The sequence below is a fragment of the Streptopelia decaocto genome (assembly GCF_964273445.1).
Source record: "Streptopelia decaocto genome assembly, chromosome: 1".
Classification (NCBI taxonomy): Eukaryota; Metazoa; Chordata; class Aves; order Columbiformes; family Columbidae; genus Streptopelia; species Streptopelia decaocto.
The window spans coordinates 197,278,857-197,302,135 of record NC_138663.1 but is presented as its reverse complement, the minus strand read 5'-3'; the positions used below and the strand labels follow the sequence as shown (position 1 = coordinate 197,302,135).

Below are 23,279 nucleotides of genomic sequence, written 5' to 3'. Positions count from 1 at the left end.
TGTATACTTTTGAAAGGAACTTGTTTAAAAGTGTACGGTTAGCGCACAGAAATAAGCCAAAGTAATAAGTTATTTGCTTGTATCAAGAACCACAGATGACACTTCATCCTCATCAGCATCTAGAAATGGTTCTTGCCATCAGAAGCAGATTTCAGCAACGGTTGGCTGGGATAAAGCAATACAAGAGAGCGGTAGAACAAACATGGATAGTAACCAGCTTCTCTTCCAGAAAAATCTGAAAGAAATGCAACTACTCCTTGAAAAACAGCATCTCAGCAACTTGGAGGTATGATATTTTCATATGATTCATTAAATTATGCTTCTTAAATGTAATAGAAAGTTTCTTGAATGTGATAAGAATGAAAGGTCTGTTAAGCACACTTTACCTGAGGGCACACTGTGCTATGCCTTACCTAAGAGATTATTTGTTGTAAAATTCTATGTATTTTTAATTAAGAAAACAGACGTCTTTCAAAATGGTGGAAGAATATTTTCATGAAAGATATCTGTCATGTTGTCTTTCTGTGAACGTAAGGTTTGTGTGTCAGACTGCTTGGCTCTGCAGCAGCCAGACATTAGAGTGTCGCAGGAGCCTTGTGCCACCTCCACGCTTAAATTGGTGCCTCACAATTCACACTGAATTTCTGCTTTGTTGGTTGCTACAGCTCAGCACCAATTGCTATAGCAGTATAATTTTGATAGATCCAATGTCGAGGGTTTTTTTGTAGTTTCTTGGTTTATTTTTTGGTTTTTGGTTTTGGTTTGGTTTTTTTTTCCCAGTGTATGGTGGTTTCTTAGGGACAGACTTCAAGTCTCTTGAGATCCTTTTTTGTCATCTTTGGAATAGATGCAGGTGTCCTAGTAACAAGCTCATGAACTTTCTGCCTAAACAGAGTTTTGGACCCAAAATCAGCTTGAAATGTCACGTTAGAAACACGGTGAAAATTAAGAAGAACTGAGCTCCAAAGTGCTTTCTTGTAAAAATGCAGACTTTTTGAGAAAAATCTATAAAAATATTCTTCTTAGTATATTGTAAGACAACTATATTGCAGAGTATTTTATCAAACACAATTATTACATACTTACTGATGTGAATCATGCATGATTTTTTCCTTATTTTTTTTTCTAAATGTTATTATTCAGCTTTGGACACTGCATATCATACAGGAATTTGCGTTTAAAAAGTAATATAATTTTTTAAATGCTTTGTCCTGTAAAAAGCTTTTGTTTTTTCCAGAATGTATTCTTCTGCTACCACTAGGTGTTGCTCAGCTTCTTCCCTCTGATAAATTGTTTCAAATTATAAGTATTTACACTTCAAACATGTAGACTTTCTTTCTTGAAATTACACGCTTTGGACTATGATTAGAAAAAGAGTCAAAGTTACTGTCATTGTTCTAAGGCTTGAGTTTTGCAAGTTTAATACTTGGACTGTGCTGGTGTGCATGTGCATTGTGACTTCCTGTGATGTGAAATAGTATTTGTAATACTCGTTCTAATAAAATTTATAATTAATGGTTATTTATAATACTCTTACTGACATGAATAGGCTGCAGTAGTCTTCTTACTGTCTGTTGTCCAGTCATTTCAGCAGCACTTGCTTTTCCGAAACTGTTGAAGTGTTTCACTGTGCACAAAGTTTGCAGTCTACCCATCCACTGAGATCCCTTGACCTCTCTTTGTTTCTGTTTTTACAGGCCCAGAAGGATTATAAAGATTCCTAAAATTCTTTTCTTTCCTACAGAGCTATAAAGTAGACCCTCACCAATAGATTTGGTGTATTCCCCGCTTTCAATCCCTAAAAATTTGTGTATAATAGTTTCAGCAGTAAGCCAAGGTTTTTAGTGACCCTTCTATTGTTTTCCAAATTTATGGTTCTTAAAATATTGAGGGCAGTGGACTTGATTCTCTGCAACAGTTACGTCTGAGCCAGTAAATCATATTACTATTTTTTATGTGTCCGTAAGTATGTTCCATTTTGAAGAAATTAATATTGTTAGCTTTATTTGCAACCAAAGGTTTTGTTGCCCGGTTCTTTCCTGTTTCTGTTGCAGGAATAAATAAAATCTTCAAGGTGGAGCTGGTAGCACAGTCTTGAGCTAAAGCTGCATCCAGATTTTCATGATAAAACATTACTTCCAAGTGCTTATCATTTCTTCCAAATATTAACTGTTTATGTTGAATTTTCCATTTCCAGCACGTGCCTTCAACTGAATAATTTAGAAATTTTCCATTAAAATTGCTCAGCTGCGTCAAGGAATAATATTATTCATATATTTTTTGTCTTTTTCTTTTCATTACCTCTTTGATTCGGTGGCCATGCAGAATTGTTTTGATCAGTACAATATTTTTATGCTCTTCCAGAAAAATACATTACACTTGAATTCAATTGTTTGATTGATGTAACATTTTATCTCCACTGTTTCACTTTTTAAACAAAATACGTGGAAGCAAAAGCTAGTTCACAGACAAAACAGGTATAAATTACCACGTGTCTTTTCCTCTTACCTCCTTTATGTAACCATAACTGGGTTATTCAAGTGGTATCTGTGAAATCCAAATTTAAATGTCTTTCTGATTGAATTCAAGCAGGAACTTTACCTTGTCTCTCCTTTTTTTCCAAGCATATTGTGCAGCTATTGAAGTACTCAATATCAGTCTTTCTATGGATACTGTTCCCCTTGGCAAAATACGCTTCAATGTTTATTGAAACAGGGAGTGGAACACAGGTATCGTTTCTCAGAAACTACAACTCAAGCCATGAGGTTGGAGTTGTTGGCATATTATCTCAAATACAATAAAATTTTGTATCCTATTATACTCTGAGCGTGTTTATATAGAATCATAGAGTAGTTTGGGTTGGACCTTCAAAGGTCATCTAGTCCAAGCCCCTGCAATGAGCAGGGACACACGTTACACATAGAATTAAATCTCTGAGAAATAATGCTGAGTATTTTCTAAGTGGTGTTACACTGAATGAAAGCAGCAGGAGCGGTGAACACATGGGTGAGGGCATCGCCTGACTTGATGAGTTGAGCTGTGGAATATTAGGTGTTTGTGTTACTGTGCTTTTGAGGTTGGACTCAGTGAAATAGAGATGTTTTGGGTAACTGATGGAAAAAATTAAGTCATTTTGAAGTGCACTTGTAGTACGGCTGGGAAGAGTTAAATAATCTTCTGCTAGGTGTGTGGTATCATTCCAACTCTTGTGGGTCACAGACAAGACTGGCATGGGAAAGAGGAGTGTCCGTGTATGGTCTGTGCCAAGTGTCAACAACCCGGAGAAGGCTCAGTGCTGGTCAGTGGGGAAAGAGACAATTAAGGGGAGGGTTAGGATAAAATGACATTGGAACTGCAGTCAGACTTGAGTTTGAAGAGACCATTCAGAGATTTGAAATAGGTTTCAGTGGTCATCTTACAACAGGAAACATTGGCCATTTTTTACTTATAACTGTGAATGTAAGATCTCTTGTGTTGACCACTTAAATTATATTACAAACCTGAGTGATTTCCCCACTCATTTTCCTTTTGGCAAGATCAGGGGGGTTCAGGTTCTTTTAGCTTTCATCCAGTATTGCAACATACCAGTATCTTCCATGTTATTTCACTAATCCATAATTCACATTTGCTATAAAGGCAAATTGAAATGTATCTCCAAACTAAGTTATTTTGCTCAAATACTGAAACTTGTTTCAATGGTGTATTCCTCAAGAGTAGGGTTTCTTTAATGTAAAATAGTGGTTTATTCCACACCTGTGCTATATAAACTGGCATTACAACCTTCATACCTGTCAATCTGGATGTTCAGTCATTTGAAGAGTGTCTTGCCTCAATTCAGAGCCCTGCTTGAACAGGTGATAATGTAGCACTGAAGCTGAAGCAGCATTTTCAGTGCAGAAGAGTTTGTTTCTCAGGTAGGTTAATACATTAATAAGGCTTTGCCTGTGGGTAAGCTGGGGTTGTTATACAAACAGCATAGCTTGCAAACCACAGAAACAGGAAAACTGAGAACTGGCATCTAAATATATACCTGCTTCTCCTTTACAAGCATATACTTTTTCATAAGAATGACCATACATATTAACATGATTCCATTGTTGGTTTTACATTCATATACATATCTCCATATATATATATATGGATAAATGAAATATTTATGTGTAGCTATGCATTACATTATTTATACCATACTTCATAGCTATTTTGAGTGATTTTACTGGAACAGAATAAATTGTTCATAAATTTAAAGGAGGTGAACAGAGTGAAAAATAGCAGTATCTGATCTTTAGTTCACTGCAGTTATAATAAAAGCTTTGCTTGCAGGAAGGGAGGGGAAGATGCGAGAGTCTGTGCACATTGATCTGCCAGGATGCTATATCATATTATAATAACTTGGTATTATCAGAGATAGTATATACTAATGTCTCACGGGGATTTTGGGAAATCTATTGCTTTCTCATCAAGATTAAAGTATTGCTGTCCAGAGCAATTCTATCCCTTTGAAGATGGCAGAGCTGTGTTTTGTTTTTTAAAGAGATAAAATTCTCTTTGTGAAATGAAAAGCAAAATATAATTTAACTACTCTTTTCTTCCCGTATTCTGCTTCTGTCCTAGCAGGCTCGCAGTAACCTTGGCACACAGATACTTAGTCACTATTTTTCAATTTTGTCCTGCATTAATTATTATAAATCCCCAGCAGCAGTTTTGTGGGATTTAGTAGGCTGGGCTTTGCTGTGCAGTTCATGCCCACTACTGGTCTATCTCCATAAGGAAGAATGACTCACCAACTGGGAAATAAAGCATTAAACCAGACACTCAGAATTCAGAGACAGGAATAAGCAGAGAATAACTGGGACTCAGGAGACTGGAAGATCTTGTGACAACCAACTGAAAGAATTAGGCTGTTTCAAACAGGGGCGAGAAAAAACAAAATACCAGCCTTTAAATTCAGTAGGTTGTTTAGGGCAAGATAGATGCTGAAATCTTGTACATATTCTTTTAAATCTTGTCTGTAAAATTCTTTAGAGGAATGTAGGTCTTGAAAAATATCTGATCGAGAAAGCTGAATTTGTAAAACAGGTAACATGTAACAGTCACTGAATATTTTTTCAAGACAAGTGATTATATTAATGAAGCATGCAGTAAATGTTGGCAATTGCATAAAACTTTCATTAGATAAACTTATTTCTAGAGAGGTATGAATATATATTATTAGAAAATGCTCTTAGATGTATGATTTAACTTTTAGGTTGCCCTGTGTGGAGTGAGGCTTTGGACTCGATGATGCTTATGGGTCCCTTCCAACTCAGGAATTGATTCTAAAAGTATTTCTGTATCTGACCTTTAGGATTTCCTAATATAAATCCACCCTCTGCCTCGGTTGCTGCTGTGCAGTGCACAAGGTAGAGTGGAAACATGTTAAAAACTGTTCCATCTTCACAGTGTATTTACACGGCTAAAAGAAAAAGTAATGCTTTTTGTAGACTGCAAAAATGTATACTAATTTTTTAGCAATTCAGAGGGATCTGGTAGGATAGTCCCTCAGCTGAACTTCGGATTATTTTAAAATTTATATTCACACACTGTATGGCTGTGGGTCTTTTAGGAGGTGTGTACTGCTCAAATAGTATTAATAATTTTTGTCTGATGCTGCAGTTCCTGTTAGTTCAAATCTGTCAACCCCAATGATTTGCCTTATTTGTGAATTTGTGAATAAGAATAAACCAGGAGGACAGATTCTGAGTTTTCTAGAAGACAAAGAAATACTTTCCTTCATCAGTTATTCTTCTGTTTCTTCCCCATTGTTGGAAAGCTTTTCTGAAAATGATGATTTCAGGGCTTTGAGTATTGTCAGTGAGACCTTAACCATCAGTGAGAGAGAGGGTTATTTCTTTGCTTTAAAATGGAAAAAATCTCTGAGAATTGTTTCCCTTTCATTTCTGTCTCTAAATTATGGTCTAGAAATGGCTTCACCTGTGAAATATGTTTTGAAACATCATTTCTCCTACCATTTGAAAATGCCAATGAAGTGAAAATTGATAAGTTTGAGCTGATCTCTATTATCCTTTCTTGGGATAACCAATATGACATTGAAAGTAACATAGATTGTAATACCTATGAATTTGCCCATTAAATTATGTCATTGCATTTTATATATAACATTGAAATTATCATTAGTTAAGCAGTTGGAAATTTCTAAAATTAATATTGCATATGCACGCCAATTTTTTTTCTGTGTATATTTGCCTGATGACGGTTTTCAATTATGCAGCCCCATACTATTTTTACGTGACCTCATCTCTTAAATATACAGGTTAGATGGTGCCTGCTCAAAATAAATTTATTAAAGGATTAGAAACAAAAAAGGGATCAATGCATTGTGGTGCTCAATACCTCAACATTTAATGATTTAATAATTTTAATAGCAATATTAATTCCAGTTCTGGAGCTGAATGGCTGGGTTAGTCTGTGAGAGTTGGGCACCTGGAACAGGAATCCTGAGAAGCTACACTCTGAGTACTGAGATGCTAAATTAATGAATAAAAGCAACAGAGACAAACACTTAGCTGAAAACCTATTTCCTACACAGTTATGTACATTTGCAACAGGACTTTATTAAAACTGGAAGTCAGAACTTGAAACCCCGATATTCAGTGCTCAGATCACTTTAGAAATCCTTCGGTTCAGTGTGGCTTACTGGAGTGCCCACAAAATTGGAAAATTGAGTTATTTTTATACCTAGGAGTTTGAACCTGTATTTCTAGCATCCTGTGATTTTCCAAACAGGCAAATTAGGCTCTTTTAAATGCTCATGTTCATAGATAGCTATAGTAGTTTCTGTATAGCTATAATGGTTTCTGTAGCCTAGATAGCTTGGGGGGATATCAGGCACCAAGGAATAATCCTGGGAAAGACAGGGGTGTTGGTAGGAAGCATTTCTCTGGTCATCCTACACCTCCACAGCTTCTTTGCTGGGTTTGGCACAGTATAATGGATTTCTTCTGTAATGTAAGCACCAAAACCCTTTCTCAGTGATATTTGATTTCTTGGGTCTGCCCAAATCTTCTGTGAAATCAGCATTGTGTGGTGCCATGTACATTATGTTTTCCAAAATTGCATAGAAAGATCATTGATTTCCTAAAGGACTTTCCCATTTTGTAGTTGGTAAACTCAAAATCAGTTGAAGGGGTTTAGATACCTGGCTTTGAGCAGTAGCTTTGTATCTGCATGAATATTGGTGTCTTTTACTTCACAATCAATGTGAAGTATAGCATTATATACACACACATATAACAAAGCCCTGCAAATGAAGTAGTCAAAATTATAAAAAATAGCAAGTAGCGTGAGATGTGAGGGGCCTGGGTTTTCGGAGGAGGTAGCATTTTCCCAGCATTTATCTTCAGAAGAGTGTTCCCATTCACCTCTTGGGACTGTGAACAGTCAGCACTTCTTTTGCAGAAAATGTCAAATATACATAAAGCAGCTCTTTGGTGTAACAGCGTTCTGACACAGTGCTTTGGCAGGAAATTCACTTGTCGGGTTCTCTTAAAATTTTACTTGTTGCAATGTTATTCTTTCATTGGCCTCATGAAACATTACTTAGGCTCATGTTTTCTCTTTGTTTTAGTGCTCTACTGAAATGAAATTGCTCAACACAGCTGTTCTAAGTCTTAAGATGTTTAAGTGGCTTCTTTAATTCCCTGTAAGTGTTCCCTCTCCTAGAATACCACGTTTGTGGACAGGCTGGATTTAGATTTCATGTGTTTGCACATAAGATAATGCAGGCAAGATGAGAAAATGTACTTACAAAACAGATACAATACGCAAATCCAGAAATAAAAAGTATGTACACTACATGAACATTTTTGTTCCCTTATCATCCTATAATATTCTCACAGATTAAATAAAATTAAAACATTGTGATTTCCAGGTTTATTTTCCTATAGCTATTGACCACTAAGAAAGAATAATTGTTGAACGTTCTTTGAGGTCTGTAGAAGTAGTTCTAATCATGCATTTTTACAATAAAATGTGACATTTATTTTCATTAGAGTAAACTAGAAAGGGAAATAAAATTTGTAAATATTTGAATGAGAATGATAAGCCTCTTTAATGTATGAAATGATTAAATTGTATGATGCCGCAAAATAAATGTAAATGAACTAAATTTTCATGAACTAAGCAGAAGCGTGTATGTGTGTATATGAAGAATCCTTCTTTATTCTTCAGTTCGTAACTTATTTCTGGATGTTGTCTCAACTGAGATTTTGTGTTCCCATGAGGTTTTGTTTTACAAGGAGAGTACAATTACATCTAATGCAGGACCAAGTTTATCTTCAGCCTCTGGAGCACAACTGAGTAGAATTTTTTGGATCTCACTTTTCAAAAGTTGCAGCTTTCCTTGCACCCTCCAGAGTTACCGCTTTAAGCCAGCCTGCTGTTGGAACAGGATTTTTAAAATCAATCCTTAGAAAATTTGTGTGTGTGTGTTTAACGTAGTCATTTTAGAAGCACATGTTCAGCTGTACAGGTGCAGCTTCCGAATTAGACAAGAAATAAGCCTGACACCTATAATTTCTTTTTATTGTTTTCCTCCCATCTGAAAATTTCTAAGTTAGTTCGGCCTGGTTTAGAAAACTCTGAGCATACACCTTTTCCTTGTTTGATGAAGTTCAAACAGAGGTTAACAATATATTTAACAATATAGTTTAGCCAAATATAAAGGTTAATAAATCACTAACAAAACATTATTTATTCTTTTCTATTAGAAAGACACTGGTTTGTATAGTTTTCATTTGAAAATGTTCCCTAAAGGGATCTTTCCCTACACTTGGTTCTTTGTTCTTCTATTTAGTTTCTTTATCTCAGATCATAACTGTAGTGGAAGGCTGCACCAACCTCTGAACACTTAGTGCAAGATAAGGTTTAATACAATAATAAAAAGTCTTTCAGGGCTCACTAAGCTTTTTATTCTGCAATTTAAAATATTTGTGCTGTTATATACTACGCAATATTATGGTATAACAATTTTGTTATAATTTTTAAAAGCTTTACTACAAAAATATGTTCTTGTTCACTAGTTAATCTTATGCGTTCTTTGGTAAGTTTTCAAAATGTTAATTCTGTTGTAATTGCCAAGGTTTATATAATCACTTACCTGGGTTAACAGATTTTACTAATTGAAATATCTTTCATTTAAAGTCACTAATGAAAAAAAAATCTTGATTGCATAAGATTGCATATCTAATGCAGCTGCTTAGGTTTTCATCCCATTTGTTTCCAACATATGGTTTAAAATTACTTCGCTGCTCAGTTGTGTGGAAGTGAACTTAACAGCAGAGACATGGTGTACAAGATTGTGAAAATAGTTTATATGCTTGTTTTCCTTTATGTTTGTGTGTATTTTGAAATCTTGTACTTGAAAAGGGTATTTTCAACCGTGTCAGGCATCTCAGTGTTTGGATGGAGAAGTAATAGTGAAGAAAATGCCTGTATAGAACTTACATAAAGTTGTCCCAGTGATGACTCAGATGGTGCCAGTTGCTCTTCTTCATCACTACATTAAAGTTTAATGAAAAAGTTGGGGGAGTGGATGGGACTCCCATATGCCCCTAGACCTGATCCATCCCCATAGAACAGATGATATTTTCTTCTTTCTGAAAGATGAGAAAAGAGTGTTTCACGGTGGGGAGGTGTTAATCACTGTGATTATGGTAGTGGAGAAACATTTTCTGCATTTGCCATGACAAGGCATAAATCTTCATCACTTGTGGCACTTTCTGTGAAAATATTCAGTCTAGTATTACGGAAAAAATCCAGTTTAAGGCAGATCCACTGTCAAATCTGCATTTTTATGAATTCTTTTTCATTTGGTAAACTTCCGTATGTGTTAGAGTACAAAAACCATTCTGTGCCGCAGGGCAATCCAGAAGCCGTAGTGTTGTTCAGACAAATCTCGTTCCTTTTTTGATATTGTAGAATTTATATAAAACTTAGGACCTGTTGCAGCTCTTTCCTCTGAATTTCATGACCAAACCACATCATTTTCTTTTGCAATTGAACACAGGTAAATTTTGACTTGATGGAAATACCCAAGGTGTAAAAAGATCAGGTTCAGTGTGGATTGTATTTTAGCCTGAGCTGTCAATAATGAAACAATAGTATCAGACCAAAAAAAAAATCTTAAATATAACAGTCTGATTTTATGCCTGTATTTCAGAATTTTCATCAAGAAGTCAAGAAAACACATGATTCAGACAGCTTGTCAAGCCTTGACAGTCTTGAGGCTGGAGAACAAAATGGAAATTACACAACACCGAGTGAATCATCTTTGGCTGCACAGTGTGACTGTGCCCTGTACAATCCAGAAAGATCACAGAGTAGGAATAATCGTTTGCTTTATACAGCTCAAAGTACTTCTAAAAATGTGCATCTAAATAATTGTCTGAGAAATGCAGATTCACAAAACAACCACAACTTACCTATTCATGATCTTTTAGCTAAACATAATGTGCTAACTCCTGCCGAGCATGTGCACAATTCAGAAGAGGAATCATCTGCTTCCCACAAATCTGGAAAAATACCTGCAGAGTTCTTTACCTCTACTAAGCAAGAAAGCTCCATAAATAATGCATTTCATTTTCTGCAAAAGATAAATGAAGAAAGAAGCCAGTCATTTTCTGGAATTGTTAGCACACCAGCCACTGGTCATCCTGTTTTCAATCCTAGCAAAGCCTGGGCCAGCCCTGACTTTATTCCAGGAGAAAGAGTTCAGGATCTGATGCAAGATCAGAGTTTTAAAATGACCCCGCAAAAAAGAACTATATCTGTGCAAACCCCCAGTCAACATATTGCAACATCTATAGTTTTATTTCCTAATCAGGGATGTTCCAGTGACATTCCCAGCCCAGCTGATACGTTACCAAAGGACAAAAACATCAGTACAGAGCTTTTAAAAAATACCTCAGGAATAAAGACTGAAACGAAAGAAGAAAATATTAAATGTGTTGGTGATATTAATCCAGGATTATCTTTATTTCAGGACATACCAAATACCTCAGTTCTGTGTGATTTTAAGCAGCAGAATAACAGAGAAGAAGAAAAGGGAAATATGGTAGAAACTATGTCACTAGTGTCCGATACAGAGTTAAATTCTAGCACTCCTGCGCAGCACAAAACCCTGAAAAACAATATTCTTGAAAGAAAAAGAGCAAGATTATTCACAAGTATCTTAAAGAAGGAAACTAAGTATGAACCCAGTCATTTCAAAGCTGTGGTTACAAACCACGGGATCAGTTCTGGAACTCGACCCGTGTCTTCTATCAGAGACAGCTTAGAACTGGCAAGAATAAAAAAGAAATGTGCAGAAAATGAAAAATACAATAGGAAGCTAAGATGGTGTGATCAAATTAACCAGGTAATAGTAGAAACTAATGAAAAATGCTATGAGAAAAACACCAGTGAAATGTCTTCTGCACAGCTGCAATATGTTCAAACTACAAATAATGCTCCTAAGACTAATTTAAGTATTCTTGCTCAACCTTCAAACCCCAAGTTCATAAAAAATCATCAGGAAAACTCTCATATATCAAAACCAAATGTTAATACTGAAGAATCAAATAAAGACTGCACGTCTGTGAATCTGTTTATGTCTACTGGATCCTTTTCTGCTAAAAAAGCTTGGATGGTATCAAAAGATGAAGAAAGTAAACCCCTAGTATGTAGCAATAACTCTAAAATTAATAATGTTGATCATCTCAAAAATAAGGCAAAAATGACGAGAAGACCAAGATGTGTAAAAGCCCAGCCAGGTTTTGTGCCCAAGAAGAGAACAGGAATTATAATCCGACCACAGTCAGCTGCCGAAGCCAACAAAATGCTGAGAGCTCCAGGGACCTTGGTGGCACCTCACCCACCATCCGCACCTCTGCCAGGAGACAGGAGCGGGACAAACAGGGCCAGCCCTGCGTGCCAGCCGCTGCTGCCTTCGCGTCTTCACGCTCCCGCTACAAGCAGGAACGATTTAAATGAAAGGCACGTTTTGTTAGCAGACCAGCTTTTAAATAGAAGCGGCACAGAAAACAGCGAGGGTGCTTATAGTTCGGGCTCGGCCACGGCGATATCTACACCTGGCTGCAGCACGGCCAAACGCGAACCTTGGGCAAAAAATACTTGTTCTGTAAATAGTGTTCAGACAAGCGCCTGTCAAGATCATCCAGTAACCTGCACTGAAAGAAGACCTGTTAAGGCAGAAAATGGATTACGTCTCCATCATATCCCAGCAGCTGGGAAAACAAGCATCTCCTGGCAAGGAGCACATGCTGCCCGAGCTCCGAGGGGCTCTGCTACTGGTGAGCATCATGTTTCTGCGTTTGGGGTGGGGGGATGTTCAGCCAAAAGTCTTTTTCAATTACATCACAAATTTGTTTTCAGTTAAAACATCCAGCCTTTCATCCATTCACACAACACAGCCAGTTTCAACAAGTTTTCATCATTTGTCATTGTCATTTCTATTCTAGCGGTGCCCAGAGGCCTCTCAAGCATCCATCCCCATCTTTAATAGCTCTCTACAATATTAAATGAAAAGGAAGTATTTTCCCTGAGATTATATTCCTGAACTAATGAGCAGATGTGACAGGTGGTCTAAATAATGATATAGGAGGAAGTGACTAGGTTTATACGAGCAAGTTTTACAAGGTAACTGGGAGTCATAGCTTGTTGTCCAACAGTTGCTGCCACCTGAGAGTGAATGAAATCTACATCTACCATGTTTTTAAAGTGCTGACAATGTAGATGCCTAAAATTATTAAGTTTTAGTCCCAGTAATATAACTAATGTATTAAAAAAATACACTTAAAAATAAAGAGCTCTACCAGATAAATTTTGCTGTGTTGCAAAGTATGTCTGATCTACAAATAATTTTAAGAAATTTTAGGACCAATCCTGCATTCTATTAAAAATTAACCTTGAGAACAATATGATGCAGAGACTGATTGGTAAGACAGAGGAAAGATGCATGAGAAATTTTGGCAGAATAAACTTGAATCTCCTGATCTTTACATTTCAAAACATGTTTCACGCTTTTTGGTGTGCCTTGTTTCTCCTCTGCGGCCGAGCTATATTCTGTGGGCACTGTTGTTGTCCTTGTGCCCGTAAGGTGCATGTTGTGTGCTGGGGGGCTGTCTGCCGAGGGCTGCAGAGCTCCTCAACCTGCAGACCCTCCGTCAGGGATTATACAGCAGTACCCAAATGGCTTCACGCACTGGGATCAACCCAGGGATCAGCCACGCAGCTCAAAGACACTTCCTAGCAAAATAAGTAATTCCCATAACTTAAAAAGCTACATTTCTAGTTTTATCTCCAGAAATGCACAGTTTTAACTATGGAGTGATTCAGAGCAGCTCGGTTGTGTAAGAGCAGAGGTGGGTGAATATTCTTGGCCTGAAGCGAGGGTGGGAAATGAGAAATGTTATCTGCTTGTCCATTCCAGTTCAAAGTCAGACAGATGAGCTTGAGATATGTGTGACTGAAGTTAACCCATTTGATTTTACATTGGAAATGAGTGAAGTCTTGCATTACCGCGCCTCGCCTCCGGCAGAGAGACTTTGCTTCTTGATGTCCTTATTTGCACATCGGATCAATGAATCGGGAAATTCGTGGTGCAAAGCTGTGTGCCCTGGAAATGCTGCAGCTTCGAGTGCTGCGTCCCCAGTGTCACACAGCCCCAGCTCTTGGAGAGGAACAGCTGAGTGACCCCTTTTTAAAATTTGGGTGGGTGGCCCTCTCTCAGTATCTGCTTAGCTTTTGTGTTTTGAAAGTCTTCTTTAACGCTCTCAGTAGCTCTTAATGACTTGCTATTATTTGATCTATTGCCTGCAAATGCACATTAGAACACAGTCTTTGTCCTGAAGTGCTTGAGATGAGAGATTGAATGCCGCATTGTTCTTGAGTAAAATATCTGCTGTGGCACTATTACAGAGCTCGGGGATGTCTATGAGGACCCTGTAGAAAATGTGATCTGTTGCAATGCTTGGCCAAATGTAGGCTAGTGAAAAAATAAGTGTGAAAAACATGAAAAATTAAATTGTTGTCCATAAGGATCTTCCTTTACTTTGGCTTCTAGGCATCAAGTGGTATATCATATGACTGACACATATTATTCTCTGTAGCTGGATATTAGAATTATTTTAGGCCTTTTGGTGATCAGTCAGTAAAATGCTTTAGAAATGTGTGTAACATTTAGCCTGTGACACATACAGGGCTCATTCACAGGCTTGTAGTTAAACAGGGGTGGACTGCTCAGGATCTCATGTCCTTAAAGAGACTACAACGTATTACATTTGTCTTAGATTTCCCAAAGGAGTCATTTCCTTGGCACAGATATAGCATGCCTTGCAAACTAATTAAATTAAATGTTGATGCATATCAATAGAGCAACTTTGCATTTTATTTTTCAGAAAGACGTTATTTGATTACTAATACAACAAGGTGGTTCTTCTTTGCTTCTTTTTATATTTGCCCTCATATTCTGTATAATATGCTCAAATTTCCTTTTCTCTTCAGGTGCTATTCAGCACTATGTGTCACATTACAATAATTCACACACAACTAAATGGCAACCTTTTAAAGCTAATGTGTCCCGTTACTATTGATGGCAGCAGCCAGATGAGTAGTTTCAAATCTGCTTCTAGGATGAAAGAATTGTTCTATTTTTCCAGAAATGCTAAGAACTCTGCTTTGTGAAATGTCACTGTAATAGCAACTGAATTAAAAAAAATATATTTTAAATTCAATAAAAGACCTCTTGGTCTAATCATGAACAGTACATTAAACAGCACATGTAAATATTTTTTATGTAAATAGATAATTTATCATCTCAAGTATAAATCAAGTAACTACATTTACAAATCAAGTAGCTGCATTTATAAACGAGAATATAATATCTCCTTGGATGTGCAGATTCCTGACCTGCACATGAAAATGCTGATTTGCATGTCCAGTTTGTATACATGAAAGTTTAATTGGGAACTTAGATTTCGAAACTTGATACCTTAATATTGAAAATGTTGTATGCATGAGACAAAACTGAGATAAAGTTGAGGTACAGTGTCTATGTTAGGCCTCTCTAGCTCAGGGAAGATACAGCAGTACTATCTTCATTAAAATTAGTATACAGTTGTATAAGTTACTATATTAGTTGTATAAATTATTAAGATTGACTACAAAATTCCAAGCTATAGAACTAAGGTTTTGACCCATGATTTTACATTCACATCACTCCTGTGAGCCCACACCTGGAGGACTGTGTCCAGTTTTGAGCTCCTCAGTACAAGAGAGACACGGACAAACTGGAGACAGTCCGACAAAGTGCCACAAAGATGATGAAGGGACTGGAGCATCTCTCCTGTGAGGAAAGGCTGAGAGAGCTGGGACTGTTCAGCCTGGAGAAGAGAAGGCTCACGGGGGGATCTCATTGCGTACATAAAGACGTGAAAGGAGGGTGCAAAGAGGAGGGATCGAGGCTCTTCTCTGTGGTGCCCATTGACAGGACTGGGGCACTGGGCACAAACTGCAGCACAGGAGGTTCCTTCTGAACACTAGGAAACACTTTTTTACTGTGAGAGTGACTGAGCACTGACACAGGTTGCTCAAGGATTTTCTGGAGTCTCTCTCCTTGGAGATATTTGAAAGCCATCTGGACGTTGTCCTGGGTAACCAGCTCTCGATGGTCCTACTTGAGCAGGTGGGTCGGACCAGATGACCTCAAGAAGTCCCTTCTAACCTCAGCCGTTCTGTGAATCAAATCAACCTTGTGAGCTATTACTTGTTTTCTGGATGGCACAAAATACTCTCGAGGTCAGGTAGGATGAGGCATCCTGATCTAGTTGAAGATGTCCCTGCTCATTGCAGGGGGGTTTGGACTAGATGACCTTTAATTGTCTATTCTAACCCAAACTATTTTATGATTCCATGTGATATTCTGAATAAATGTTGAATCCTTTAAGGTATAAGGTAAAGCATCTTGGCAACAGACATTTACTGTGTCGGACAATTAGACTTTGGGATTATTCTCTAAATGCAACTGATTTTCTAAAACATTATTTTGGGGCACATTATTTAGTATTTGCTCTATTATAGTTCACTGCCTGTTCATTCTCCTTCTCACTTTGTAACACCACCTTGTATCTCTGTACAGGCCACTTTATTAACTGATACTCACTTAACCTGCCTATAAATGTCTACATACAATCTACATCTGGATTTTATAGTCCTGTCCTAACATAAAATTAAATATTACTTAGAAGTGCCAGTTTCTCTCTTTTCACTATAATAAAATAGATTTAGCAAGATCAAATGTAAAGATACACAAGGTAAACATTTAAATTTGGACAGAGAAATTTACTCACCATTACTGGTTTTGGCATTAGTAGCTTTGTCATGTTTTGACACATTTTTGGTTTATTTTTGGATGCATCTCATTTAAGGTGTTGTTCCTGTTACAAGACAAAAGCAGGTTTTTGACAGTGGTGAAAATGAACACATTTCAGAACACAGAAGGCAAATTGTAGCCTCTAAAAGATGGAAGCCTCATCATCATACACGGGTAAATATTAAATACTATTTAAAAAAAAATAATAAGAGCTTATTTATCCTCAAAATTGAGAATTTCAAGAATATAGATTTTTTTTGCAGTGTCACTATATTTTGAATAAATGTGCTTAGTCATCTTGCTATCACCACTAATAAAATACTATAAGCAACTATACTACATCTACTGTATTAGTATATACTTGAAAACATTTAGTAATATGAAATAATAAATGAATATGTTCAGGAAGTAGTATAGTTACCTTAAATTACACTTAAAATATTTTTACAATGTCTTTGATAGAATTTGTTATGTACTGTCCAGCTGAATCCTGTCCAATCTGCATTTGATCCAGTACAAAATATGAATAACACCTTTCAGTCTGATGAAGGTACCGTAACACATCTCATTTCAGTTCTTTGTTATACAAAAATCAGTGACATAATAAATCTACCGTATAATATAACTTGTCTCTTTTGGCATCAGTGATTCTAAGCAAGAAAACATAGTTTGTTGTGTAGACCTATTTTTTTTTTTTGTTAAAAGAAAGGTGTGAGATACTGCATCATGTGTTATGATATTGATGGTTTTATAAATGCATTACAACATATAGTCAAGTTTCATTCCATTCCTGTTTATGGTTTTGTATCATGGATGATATGGACAGGTATTGCTTGCTACCATTATATATTTACAAAGTCAGTGGAACTTGCTCTGCAGGAACTTGCAACTCTAAGATGCATTAGTGATCTTAAAATTATGTCATTTTCTAACGTGAGTTTCTTGAGTTTGTCACGTTTCTGATCTTTTAATGTGAATTTTTTGTGTTTTGCTGACTTACAGTAATGGCAGCAAGCAGCATATTTAAATGTCATAACCTCTTCTCATCTGAAGTTCCCCCTGCCATCTCTTGGGTTTCAGAGAGCGCTGTTCCGTTCCTCACGGCAGAACCGGAGGTGCCGGCAGCCCGGGGAGGGGAGCAGCAGCCAGCCCGCCCGCCCCTGCCCAGCCCCGCTCCCTGCCCAGCCAGCAGGGCGCTCTCCATACAAGAAGAGAAGATTATCCAGTCTCTTGACCGTCTCAATCAAAGGCTGCAAAGTAAGTTTCATAACCAATCGGGTCCTACATCAAGTGATGAAGTAACTTTATATTTTGTTGTCATGGATTAATTTGGATTGAAACCGTGAATCCTGTGTTAGAAATATGTTCTTATTTTTCTTTACTAAATGTAGCAAAAAGAAGATCAAAATCGTGAAACCTGTCTTAGAGTCAAGGAAATTATTTTAAAATAATGGTGGCTTTGCCTTGGTTAAAAAAATCATTCATGCTATGACTGCAGGACACCTTCACAAACTGTTTCAGCCCAACTGTAGCTGTTGTTTTTAACATATGTTTGTCAAAACTGTTCTTTAAGTGTACAGATACAGATGTATCAGCCTCACTTAGGAATCTGTTCCAATGTTTATCCATCTTAATATTTTGCAGTTATTTTTGCAAATAATTACTCTTTATATTATACACCATATATTTTTGCATATATAACCCTCTATAATGAATGGCTTTTCATTTCCTTCTAGTCATTTAGGATGTTCCTCTTCTCTATGAATTCTTACGGAGCACAGATACGGTTCTGAGGTTGCTGCAGCCAAATCTGGGTGTTTATGTGAATATATCTCTTGCACAACCATTTAAAACATTTCAGACTCACCTGAGCATTCTCTAACCTGTTCTTTCTCTATGCCAGGCTGATTTCTTACCTGCTTTATACTGGTGCTTTTTCTATGAGCTGCCCCATCACAGTTGACACTTTATGGAGGAATGTGGAAAAGAAGCCTATACTTGTTCTTGATAACTTTTTCTCTCCAGTGATTAGGTAGCCAGCACTTTCATTCATCATCCTTTTGTAACTAAAATACTTGTAGAACAAACTTACTTTTGGGGTCTCTTGCTCCATATCTAATGGTTAACATTTGCTTTGACCTACATGATCATACAGGTCTTTCAGAAGAATTCTCATAAGTTTGATGTTTGCCTTTGGTGTGTTCCATCCTTTATTTGAAACCATCAGGGACTTTGTGCCTTAGTCCCTGTGGTCTCATCACTGGACTGCTTGCCTTTCCATATTATTGGAGTAACTTCTGCTTGCCATTTTTCCTCTCTATGGAACTGCCGGCTCTCCTGAATTTTATGTTTTCCTTGGACTTTTTTCATATAAAATTTTACATGCCAATTATTGGAGTTTATAAGAGTCTGTTCTCTTGAAGTCCATTGATTTTATTTTACTATACTACTTCTCTTCCTTGTGGACTGAACCATTTCATGGTCAGGTTACTTAAGTTTACCTCCCTGTTGACTGGAATCAAACTAAACCAGGGCTTATTAAGCTCCTGAACACCATCCATACATTTCTCCATCAAATGTCGGATTGCTTGACTTTGAGGAAAAAGGCTTCGATTTCCTGTAAACTGCAACAGCAGAATGAAAGTTCTTCGGAACTTCTTAGAAACTTTCTGCAGCTGTAGCTTGCAATTCCTGCTCCCATCAAACAATGGTTCAGAATTTCATTACATCATATCTCATGGATATTGCTTCCAGGCAAACAGAAGTGAAGAATTCTGTCTTTTGTCAGAGAGGCACTTTAGTATGATGTGCTTGGGTTAAGAATGTAGGTATGAAAAGAGGAATGCAAGAAAATAGAAAATAAATAACAGAGAAATAATAAAGAAATAGAGGCAAAGGTAAATGCAGCAACGGAACTGGGAGCAAGAAAGCTGAAGTTTGCAAAGTGTGAGAAGGAAAACTATGGCAACCAGTGATCGGACCTGAGGGAATGTCAGGAAGATGTGCCAGGGGAGGTTTAGGTTGGACATCAGGAAAAGGTTCTTCACCCAGAGGGTGCTGGACACTGGAACAGGCTCCCCAGGGAGGTGTCACAGCCCCAAGCCTGACAGTGTTCAAGAAGAGACTGGACAACACCCTCAGACACGGTGTGAACTGTGGGGTTGTCCTGTGCAGGGACAGGAGTTGGACTCAATGGTCCTTGTGGGTCCCTTCCAACTCAGGACATTCTGTGATTCTGTGAAAACTGTAAGAAAATTACGTAAGGAATATGATAGAAACAATGAAAGAATGATAGGGCTTAACTTACTGTAAATGAAGTAACTGAAAATTAATGTACTATATATGTATCTTAGGAATTTAATTAGCTTACCTAATTATTTGGAGATTAAAATTGGTAATAAGAAGCTGTGAAATTTTACAGGTAGACTTATAGGACATGTAAGTACATGTAAGTATGTACCTGTAAGTAAGTAAGTAAAGTGCTTTAAGTACTTACATGTCATGTATGTACATTGTTTTCCTTAAACCGTGACCTTTCCAACCCCTTTTTTTGGCTTTGTTTTCACATGTTACCAAATGAAGAGACTAAAGCTGTGTACCTTCACAGCGGTCTTTTGAGTAAATAACAGTTGGTCACTAACCGGTTTAAGTTTGGAAGAATTTTGTTTCCGGCCTAGAGTAGCTGCCATTCTTTTCTCTAGCTTTATATTTCTTTACTGACACTATTTTTTTTTGTTCAGATAATAATATCTAGCTGCAAATTTTAAAAATACAGATCCAGCGTATACTTCAGCAGCTGTTGGTAGGGTGAAAAAGAACAGTGCTATTAAAGTACATTTCCACAATCTTTGGGAAGTTTTGCATTGAATATTTGTCTGTGAAATGTATTTCTATTGTAGTATTTGTTTTACATGATGTTTATGATGTACTTTCATGCTAATTTTAGATGTTGAAGAAGCCATTACCAGAAACCCATCTGCTTCAAATGTTTTGCAGAATATCATCCCTTTAGTAAGTAATTGCTTTAAATATGTTCAGCTTTAATTCCTACAAACTGACCTTATGGCTTGTTTTATAGTAAAAATATGATTGAAACTATTGACATCAATCTGCTCAACTGGCTTGCCAGATTTTTCAGGTTTCTATGTATGTAAAAAAAAAAAAAAACAACCCACATATGAACTTTATAGTACCGTAAACAGGCTTTAACAGTTTATACCAGACTGCCTCATCCTCTGGCTTCATTTTCCTTTTGGAATCTTGAGACACTCTCGAAGTTCAGGAAGTTCCAAGAACTTTTAAGGAGCAGCAGTTTAGCGGGGTCCATTTGAACTATATCTAGCTCATAATTAATTTGTCTTTCTTAAAAATGTAGAGATGAAGGGGGAAATGATGTGTGGTACTACATAAAATAATTGGCAATGCAATCAATTCTTACTTTGACCTGCAGATATGTCATGTTCTATAAGTGATAGCTATTAACTTCAGCAAGTGTTTTTATTTTGTTTCATGTATTCTAGATCTTGTCAGTTTGAAACAAAATAATCATGATACCTGGAATAAAAAGAACTGAACAGGCAGATAAATGTCCCAAGTACAAAATGTATGGTTCTAATGTTCAGTTTTAATGCAATAATATTTCTAGTCCTGTACTATCATTCTCTTCCTTCACTACGTATTTGTACCAAGGAAAAAATATAGACAGATGACTGTATACTTCAAATACTTTATGTAATGTCATATACTTTACTGGATAAACTGCTACCAAAAATGTTAGAGAAAATAATCTTTGTTCAGAAAGTTCTTGCCACTTACTGAGTTTGAGACTGTAAAACCCCAGAAAGTATCCAAGGTCCTAAATTCAAAATGATTTCCTGGTTTTGAAGTGTGGCTGTGAAAAGAACACAGAGCACATCATTACCTCTCTTCTTGTGAACTCTACCTCTAGGTGTGACTTGGAACCTCGGGTTCTTGTCTTCTGCCTCCTGTCTTACAAATTTAATTCTTTATGCCTAAACAACATGTAAATGTTAGATTTTTCAGCAATTAGTGTAGCATATCTACCTTTATCAGATCTAACTGTGATTTACTAAAGCATTTTTGAGCTTGTATCAATACAAGAGCTTATCAATAACCTCTCATTCCATTGCTATGTTTACCAAAACATGTATCTGGTTTTCCAGGAAAATGCAGCTAATATGAAGGCTTTAGCTGACAGGCAAATTTATTAAAAGAGAAACTTGTTTTTAACAAAACCAGGACAGATACATGTTCAGATCTCAGGCACTGGCTTGGAATTCTTCTTGATGATACAAGTGAACAAATGTCATACAGGTTTCCAGCTGCAGAAAAAGTCAATATGACCAAGATTTCATCAAATCTTTTGCTATGAGAAGTGATGGGACGAAAAACTTTTACTTCACCAAGAGAACAACCTGCTTCAGGTCTCCTAGTTTCAGAGAACCCAAACAAAGTATGGCTGTTCACTCAGTAACTCGTGTGAATGACATTGCAGCCTGTCATACCAACCTCTAAATCGAGGTGAAGGAGCGCAGTTGTTAATATAAGGGAAAACAGTTCACATGATATCATAAAATGATGTTTCTTGAATGTTATACATAATCACATTTCTGTTTATGTGCATGTATATCTCATTATTCTCTGTTTTTTATAGAGTATTCAGCAATGTATATCCCCCTCTTTGATGAACACAATAGCCTCACAGCAGCACCAGAATGCCTTGGCCAGCAATCGACTGCAGTTGTACAGGAGATACTGACGTTGTCTGCTCCAGGATATTGCAACTTTATGTACTTTCTATGTAATGTATATAGTATTTGATACTATAAAACTAGCAACAAACTAAAGATGAAAGCAGTAGCTCAGATAATGAATGTTGATAGACTGGTAAGCATTTTTAGGATAACTAAGTCTATTTTTTATGCAACGTATTGTAAAATTTCAAGAATTAAAATACTTCACATTTTTAGTGTTTGTGTTGGTTGTGTAAATTTCCTGTACCCATAATTAAAGTGAAAGGAAAAAAAATATATTTTGGTACTTAGATTATAAGTAAACTACTTTCCTAACTTCTCTGGTTTTTGAAGATTTACTAATAGATTTTATTACAGTTGTAAAAGATATATTTTAAAAGTGATTTAATTATCAGTAAATAATACATGGAGTTTCACTTTTTATATTGATGGCTGTATTACAAATTACTGCAGATTGCATGTTGCCCTTATTCAATAGCTACATCTGATGGTTCCAAAACTGACTGTGCTCCCAACATCATAGTTCTCCTAACATATGCTCCTGCAGCTCTTGTTCAGTCTGTTGGAGAATCCTGTTCTCCAGATTTTCCCAAAAACATTTATCAACACTTGCATTTAAATAGCAATTGTTCCTCAGCTCTTCACAAAACGAACCCCAGGCAGAAGCTGCCAGGAAATGAGAAAGAAAGGTGCTTTGGAAGGAAAGGTACAACTCATGGTACATGGATTCACTGAAGCACATAGGGAAACCTCTCTAGGTCAATGTCAGCTTTAGTTTAAAACAAGTATTCTGGAAACACAAAACCATAAGCAGCCAGTTAGCTCATCAGAAAAAGTTGGGCTTTGGTTTTCCTGATAGGCTTTACCTTTGTAATCCATATTACCCAATCTCTATATAAAAGGAAACAAAGTGGGGACAACAGGCCTGGAGAGGAGGACTCCATTCCTGTGATTCAGATACCGAGATGGAGCCAAATATTCTGCATAAGATCATATACAGTGTAAAGACACGTCTAAGTATCTTTCTACAGCGCTAGATGCACTTGTCTTTGCAAGTGTTTATTTTGGAGAGGCAG

The 23,279-nt window shown here is 36.8% G+C and overlaps 1 protein-coding gene across 1 annotated transcript in view; it reads left to right on the top strand.

Annotated features, from left to right (window-relative positions):
* Positions 1 to 22,330, top strand: part of CEP126 (centrosomal protein 126) — a gene marked incomplete at its 5' end in the record, with an annotated part of 42,186 nt that extends 19,856 nt beyond the window's left edge. The window contains 6 exons of the mRNA XM_082043411.1: positions 88 to 286; positions 10,220 to 12,376; positions 16,892 to 16,979; positions 17,615 to 17,686; positions 20,376 to 20,440; positions 22,104 to 22,330. Of these exons, the coding sequence (XP_081899537.1) occupies positions 88 to 286; positions 10,220 to 12,376; positions 16,892 to 16,979; positions 17,615 to 17,686; positions 20,376 to 20,440; positions 22,104 to 22,208 (2,686 nt within the window). The 3' untranslated portion in view covers positions 22,209 to 22,330. The remainder of the gene's footprint in view (positions 1 to 87; positions 287 to 10,219; positions 12,377 to 16,891; positions 16,980 to 17,614; positions 17,687 to 20,375; positions 20,441 to 22,103) is intronic.
* Positions 22,331 to 23,279: the final 949 nt, after the last annotated feature.